This window comes from Mustelus asterias, chromosome 2, assembly GCF_964213995.1.
Source record: "Mustelus asterias chromosome 2, sMusAst1.hap1.1, whole genome shotgun sequence".
Taxonomy (NCBI): Eukaryota; Metazoa; Chordata; class Chondrichthyes; order Carcharhiniformes; family Triakidae; genus Mustelus; species Mustelus asterias.
The window spans coordinates 10566887-10574793 of record NC_135802.1 but is presented as its reverse complement, the minus strand read 5'-3'; the positions used below and the strand labels follow the sequence as shown (position 1 = coordinate 10574793).

The window sequence follows — 7907 nt, the reverse complement described above, 5'->3', positions numbered from 1 at the left end:
ACAGTCTGAAAGACATGCAGGTAAGGTGCATTGACCCGGACAGGCACCGGAGTGTGGTGACTGGGGGGAATTTCATTGCAGTGTTAATGTAAGCTTTACTTGTGACTAATAAATAAACTTTGACTTTAGCTTTAATAATAAATCAAATGAAATGTATTCTCTCGAGTTTAGAAGAATGAGAGGGGATATAATTGAAACAAAATTTTGACAGTGCTGGACAGACTGGATGCAGAGATATTGTTTCTGCTGCAGTGTACAGGGATATCTGTGTGTGGACAGTGTTGTACAGGAATATCTCTCTGTGGACAGTGTTGTACAGGGATATCTGTGTGGGGACAGAGGTGCACAGGGATATCTGTGTGTGGACAGTGTTGTACAGGGATATCTGTGTGGGGACAGAGGTGCACAGGGATATCTGTGTGTGGACAGTGTTGCACAGGGATATCTGTGTGGGGACAGAGGTGCACAGGGAGATCTACCTGTGAGGACAGAGTATTTGCCGGACAATTTCCGGATTTGCGCTGACTCTAATTCCGGGGTTGGACTGGAGAAGCTGTCACGTGATGGGAACATGTAGCAAAGTCGGAAGAGACACAGAAACAGAGAGAAATAGAGAATAATAGATACAGAGTGGAGGATATACAGGGAGTGTAAAACTGAGATATAGAGATACACAGAGAAAAAGAGTGAAAAATATATATAGAGTAAAACAGAGAGAGAGAGAGAGACTATTCCACACACAGTGACAGCGAGAGAGAGAGAGCAGGAGACAGATACCCAGCGCAGCAGCTCAACCAGTTTCTGCCTCAATCTCTCCAATTCCCAGTCTCTCCCACAGTCTCAGTCAGACTGTCCCCGGCTCTCCGATGCTGCGGCTCCAGTTGCTGTCCGGCCACCTGGCCCCGGGCTTGGGGCAGTGTCAGCCCCGGGGACAGAGGCAGGGGGAGGCCGGGGGGCCGGAGCAGGAAGTGGTGCTGGTTCATGGAGTGAGGACAGCGATCGGCAAAGCCAAGAGAGGAAGCTTCAAGGTAACAGGAGAGAGAGAGTGTGGAGGGAGAGGGGGAGTGTGGAAGGAGAGAGAGAGTGTGGAGGGAGAGGGAGGGAGAGGGGGAGTGTGGAATGGGATAGAGACAGAGAGGGAGTGTGGAAGGGGTTTGAGTAGGAGGAGAAGGGGAGTGTGCTGGAAATGAATGAATGGAGGAAGGGGTAAGGGGGTTGGGGAGGTTATTGGGAAGTGAGGGAGTGAAAGAGTTAATAATTTTGTGACCTTTAATCAGCAGAATCTAATCTGGATCCTGGCCAGTTTGTGCAGAATCTGAACTTTGGACAACTGAAAATGTTTCTGATCAGATAACCCCCAACCCACACCCCCAGATAACCCCCAACCCACACCCCCAGATAACCCCAATTCCTTCCGCTCTCCCCTAACCCTCATCCCCACCCCCTCAGATAACCCCCAACCCACACCCCCAGATAACTCCCAACCCACACCCCCAGATAACCCCCAACCCACACCCCCAGATAACCCCCAACCCACACCCCCAGATAACCCCCAACCCACACCCCCAGATAACCCCAATTCCCTCCGCTCTCTCCCTAAACCCCAACCCACACCCTCAGATAACCCCAATTCCCTCTGCTCTCTCCCCTAACCCTCATCCCCCACCCCCTCAGATATGCCCCCCAGCCTCTCAGATAACCCCTCCGCTCTGTCCTTATCTCCCTCAGATAACCCCCAGCCTCTCAGATAACCCCAATTCCCTTCGCTCTGTCCCTAACAAAAGGTGTTGAGAGGTCTGGATAGGGTAGACTCTCAGAGGCTATTTCCAAGGGCTGAAATGGTTGCTACGAGAGGACACAGGTTTAAGGTGCTGGGGGGTAGGTACAGAGGAGATGTCAGGGGTAAGTTTTCCACTCAGAGGGTGGTGGGTGAGTGGAATCGGCTGACGTCGGTGGTGGTGGAGGCAAACTCGTTGGGGTCTTTTAAGAGACTTCTGGATGAGTACATGGGATTTAATGGGATTGAGGGCTATAGATAGGCCTAGAGGTAGGGATATGATCAGCGCAACTTGTGGGCTGAAGGGCCTGTTTGTGCTGTGGCTTTCTATGTTCTATGTTCTAACCCCCATTCCCACCCCCTCAGTCTCTAATTCCCATTCCCACCCCCTCAGTCTCTAATTCCCATTCCCACCCCCTCACTCTCTCCTCTCACTGAGTTTATTTGGGTGAGGTCAGACAGAGGGCGGAATTGTCTAACGCGATTTCTCCATTAATCCCCCCTCGCCTCTCTCTGATCTTTTCTGTGGTTCTTACAGGACACAACACCAGATGAGCTGCTGTCCGCTGTTATGTTGGCCGTGTTAACAGATGTCCGACTTGATCCTCATCAACTCGGGGACATATGTGTCGGTAACTGAAACCTATTCTCTCTCCTTTATTGGAAAGCCCCTTTTATTTTTCAGGCATAGAGTGTGCAGCCCTTGTTCCAATATCGCTCATTCGCACACTGCACCACTCAGATAAATGACTAACAGAGCTCTGAACAAGAGCCACATGTTCGAAAGATTGGCTCTATTCTCTCTCCACAGACGCTGCCAGACCCGCTGAGTTTTTCCAGCATTTTCTGTTTTTGTTTCAGATTCCAGCATCCGCAGTATTTTGCTTTTATATTGTATTTGTCATCAATAAATAACTCTCTATGTCGAGGGATATGTGTTAGTTGCGAGACTGGGGGAGACTTTTCCTCCTTGTTATTTTGGAATTGGTTACACAGAGATAAACAGCACGGAAACAGGCCCTTCGGCCCAACTCGTCCATGCCGACCAGGTTTCCTAAACTGAACTAGTCCCATTTGCCTGCGTTTGGCCCATATCCCTCTAAACCGTTCCACCCATGTACCTGTCCAAATGTCTTTTAAATGCTGTAATTGTAACCGCCTCCACCACCTCCTCTGGCAGCTCATTCCGTACACACACCACCCTCTGTGTGAACACATTGCCCCTCAGGTCCCCTTTCCCCTCTCACCTTAAACCTATGCCCTCTCGTTTTGGACTCCCCTACCCTGGGGAAAAGACCTTGGCTATTCACCTTCTCCCAGCCCCTCATGATTTTATAAACCTCTATAAGGTCACCCTTCATCATCCTACACTCCAGGGAAAAAAATCCCAGCCTCTCCCGCCTCCTCTTATAATTCAAACCTTCCAGTCCCGGTAACGTCCTTGTAAATCGTTTTTTGCTCCCTTTCCAGTTTGATAACATCCTTCCTATAGCAGGGTGACCAGAATTATACGCAGTGCTCTAAATGTGGCCTTACCAATGTCTTGTACAGTTGTAACATAACGTCCCAACTCCTGCGCTCAATGTTCTGACTGATGAAGGCCAGTGTGCCAAACACCTTCTTCAACACCCTGTCCACTTTCAAGGAACATTAGTTTTATTTATTAGTGTCACAGGTAGGCTTGAAGGTGAAAACTGTGAAAATCCCCCAGTCACCACACTCCGGCGCCTGTTCGGGTACACTGAGGGATAATTTAGCACGGCCAATGCACCCTAACCAGCGCATTTTTCAGACTGTGGGAGGAAACCGGAGCACCCGGAGGAAACCCACGCAGACACGGGGAGAACGTGCAGACGCCACACAGACAGTGACCCAAGCCGGGGATCGAACCCAGGTCCCTGGCACTGTGAGGCAGCAGTGCTAACCACTGTGCCGCCCCGGGTCCCTGGCGCTGTGAGGCAGCAGTGCTAACCACTGTGCCGCCCCGGGTCCCTGGCGCTGTGAGGCAGCAGCGCTAACCACTGTGCCGCCGTGTGTGCACATTTTCCGTTGTACAGAAATAGCTTCAAAGGAGAGCAAGTTCCGCATTGTAAAGAACATAGAAGAGTACAGGAACAGGCCCTTCGGCCCTCCAAGCCCGTGCTGATCATGATGTCCTAACTAAACAAAATCTTCTGCTCTTACCCAGTCCGTATCCCTCTATTCCCTCCCTATTCATGCACCCATCCAGATGCCTCTTAAATGTTGCTAATGTGCCTGTTTCCACCACCCCCTCTGGCAGCGCGTTCCAGGCACCCACCACTCTCTGCGTGAAAAACTTCCCCCGGACATCTCCCTTAAACCTTCCCCCTCTCACCTTGAACCTGTGCTCCCTAGAGCAGGGGTGAGTGTGTATCACTGGCCTCTCTCTCTCTGCCACTCCTAAGGGGCAGCACTGAGACAGAATGTCTGCGGGGTTGTGAGTCATAGTCAGTGGCCCATGTGGAACAGTTGAAGCTTTTGCACCAGGGACGGGAACTGCAAATCTCCTTGGCCGTCGCACTAATCATTCTTTTGATCTTCTGCCAGGGAATGTCCTGCAGCCGGGTGCCGGAGCGCTGATGGCCAGAGTGGCTCAGTTCCTGAGGTACTGCCTCGAATTCAGTTCCATTTCTCTCCTAATTGCTTTCCCCCTCTCCAGTCGGCCTAATCCGTTTCCTCTTTCTGCCTCGCTAGCGGTATTCCCGAATCCGTCCCCGTGTACTGTGTCAACAGGCAGTGTTCCTCAGGACTTCAGGCGTTCATCAACATCGCAGGTGAGTGTTTTGCCCCCTTGCCGCCATTCTCTTTGGATAGAAACATTCTCGGCCTGTCAGTACCTGGCCTGTGGTGTCGGAACTGTTACCCCATTAATCCAGCCCTACATTTCTATCGCGTTTACACAGCCAGTGGATGTACTTTGTGAAGTACAGTCACTATTCAGGTGGCACGGTGACACAGTGGTTAGCACTGCTGCCTCACAGCGCCAGGGACCCGGGTTCGATTCCTGGCTCGGTTCACTGTCTGTGCGGGGTCTGCACATTCTCCCCGTGTCTGCATGGGTTTCCTCCGGGTGCTCCGGTTTCCTCCCACAGTCCAAAGATGTGCAGGCTAGGTGGATTGGCCGTGCTAAATTGCTCCTTAGTGTTAGGGGAATGTCAGGGGGATGAGCAGGGAAAATATATGGGGATGGGGTCTGGGTGGGATTGTTGTCGGTACAGACTCAATGGGCTGAATGGCCTCCTCCTGCACTGCAGAGATTCTATAAACTGTTTCCAATGACCAAGGCCACAGGATTCAGCTGCTTGCAAAGGAACCCAGGAGGGGGAGATGAGGAAACATTTTCTTTTTTAATGTAGAGTTTGTTAAAATTCATTTGTGGGACATGGGCATCACTGGCTGGCCAGCATTTATTGCCCATCCTTAGTTGCCCAAGGGCAGTTGAGAGGCAGCAGTGCTAACCACTGTGCCGCCCATGATCTTAATGAGTGGCGGGAACAGGCTCGAGGGGTCAAATGGCCTCCTCCTGCTCCTATTTTGTATGTTCGCATGTCTCTGTTTCCAGCGCCCTTGTCGGCAGCAGGTTCCAGGATGGCTCTTTCAAAGACAGAATGATGTCCTGTGCATTTGATGAATTTGAAGGGTTAAAGGGTAGTCACGGGAAGTATAAATTGTGGGGCTTTGTAACAAATGTATTCCCCTTGGGATTTGTACAGTGTGTGTGTGTCACTGACTGAAGCAATGCGTTTCTTCCCAGGTGGCATCAGGAACGGCTCCTACGACATTGGTCTGGCTTGTGGGTAGGTTTACTGTTGGGCGGAGTGTTCTCACGGCTTGATGCCTCTGCCTCACGGTCCCACACTTTTCAGAAGCAGTGACCGTCGCTGGGGGTGGGGCTGGAAGGTTTGCCAGTGTCCCTCAGTAACCCCACCCCCCCACCCCCCCCCCCCCCCCCCACCCCCAGTGCAAGTACAGCTTGTCGCCTGCAATCAGTCCGCCGGTTTTCTTGCTTGTAATTTGAACGGGTTTTGGGCAGAGTTTGCCAATGGGGTTGGTCGCGCGGTATCTGTGGCAGGGATTGACGGGCTGAATGGCCCTTTTGTTTTCTACGTGGGCTCGGCTGCTGGACGTTTGACCCGATGTGGGGGTTGGGGGGGGGGATTGGAGTTGAGCCGAACGGCCCCAGTAGCGAGTCACTGAAACAACCGCTGCGATTGGAGAATTGTTGGGTTTTGCCCAGCGCTAATGAACACGCTTGGCATTGTCCAAGCAGGCTGGCGTTCCGCACTGCATTGAGCCTTCACTGGTGTGTTGGTGGGACAAGTATCTCCCACACTGCCCTGGTGGAAAACTGCCGACTCTACACAGGCCTCTGCCGTGGCCCAACTTCACATAGAGCTTAGAATCATAGAATCCCTACAGTGCAGAAGGGGTCCATTCGGCCCATCGAGTCTGCACCAGCCACAATCCCACCCCAGGCCCTATCTCCGTAAGCCCATGCATTTACCCTAGCTAGTCCCCCTGATACTAAGGTGCAATTTAGCATGGCTAATCCACCTAACCCACACATCTTTGGATTGTGGGAGGAAACCCACACAGACACGGGGAGAATGTGCAGACTCCACACAGACAGTGACCCAAGTCGGACAATGCTAATGGTACCATCTCCAATACACTGGCCAAGATATAACTTCCTTCAGTTTAAAGTTTATTTATTAGTAGGCTTATATTAACACTGCAATGAAGTTACTGTGAAAATCCCTGTGTCGCCACACTCCGGTGCCTGTTTGGGTACACTGAGGGAGAATTTAGCATGGCCAATGCACCTAACCAGCACGTCTTTCAGACTGTGGGAGGAAACCCACGCAGACATGGGTAGAATGTGCCGACTCCACACAGACAGTGACCCAAGCCGAGAATCGAATCCAGGCCCCTGGCGCTGTGAGGCAGCAGTGCTAACCACTGTGCCGCAATTATTAGTCATCTTTCCTTTTGCGCCTGTGCTGTCTCTTTCAAAGAACAATCCATTTAGCGCTCCTCCCGCCTGCCCTTTCTCTGTCGCCCGGCAAATTTAAATCCTTCAATTCCCTTTTGAAGGTTTCTGCCTCCACTGCCCTTCCAGATCGTAACAACTCGCCGCGTGCAGAAAGAAAACCTTCTCTTCCTCTCTCCCTCCGGTCATTCTGCCGTTTGCCATCATTCTGTCCCCTCTGGTTACCGACCCTCCTGCCGCTCAAAGCAGTTTCTCCTTAGTTACTCCCTCAGGATCCTTCATGAGTTTGAAGGCCCCTTATTGAATCTCCCCTTGGTCACCTCAATCAACTGCAAGGCGAACACTCCCAGCTTCTCCCTCCTCCCTGTGTAAACTGAGTAAATCTCGCCATCACCTCCCCTCCCCTCCCCTCCCCCCCAAAGCCTTAACATCCTCCCTAGCGCTGGACACTGGGAACGACATTCCAGGTGGCTCCGAAGTGGAGGATGGTTTGAGTTATTCTGAGGGATGATGTGTTGTTTTGTTTGATGCAGGGTTGAGAGTATGAGTCGAAGGACTGCAGGCGATGCGGACAGCCTTGGGGACATCAGCAGTCGCATGATGGACAACGAGAAGGCCAGGGATTGCCTGATTCCCATGGGGTAACGTACTCTGTCCTCTCCGTACTACAGTGATGGCCTGGTGGTATTATCACAAGACTATTAATCCAGAAACTCAGCTAATGTCAAGGGACCCGGGTTCGAATCCCGCCACGGCAGGTGGTGGAATTTGAATTCAGTAAAAACAAATCTGGAATTAAGAATCTACAGATGACCATGAAACCATTGTCGATTGTCGGGAAAACCCATCTGGTTCACTAATGCCCTTTAGAGAAGGAAATCATAGAATCCCGAGTGCAGAAAGAGGCCATTCGGCCCATCGAGCCTGCACCAACAACCATCCCATCCCAGACCCTATCCTTGTAACCCCAATCTAATCTCTCGAACCAACACATCCCGGGACACTAGGGGGTAATTTAGCACGGCCAATGCACCGAACCAACACGCCTTTTGGACTGTGGGAGGAAACCGGGGCATCCGGAGGAAACCCACGGGGAGAACGTGTAAACTCCACACAGAC

The 7907-nt window shown here is 51.7% G+C and overlaps 1 protein-coding gene across 2 annotated transcripts in view; it reads left to right on the top strand.

Annotated features, from left to right (window-relative positions):
* The first annotated feature begins 541 nt into the window (after positions 1-541).
* Positions 542-7907, top strand: part of acaa1 (acetyl-CoA acyltransferase 1) — a 36697-nt gene continuing 29331 nt past the window's right edge. For both annotated transcript variants that reach the window (XR_013499796.1, XM_078231209.1), the window contains exons 1-6: positions 542-1028; positions 2316-2409; positions 4346-4403; positions 4493-4572; positions 5553-5595; positions 7322-7429. Coding sequence is in view for 1 of the 2 variants with exons in the window: in XM_078231209.1 (XP_078087335.1) it covers positions 867-1028; positions 2316-2409; positions 4346-4403; positions 4493-4572; positions 5553-5595; positions 7322-7429 (545 nt within the window). In the remaining variant the exon portion in view is untranslated. The remainder of the gene's footprint in view (positions 1029-2315; positions 2410-4345; positions 4404-4492; positions 4573-5552; positions 5596-7321; positions 7430-7907) is intronic.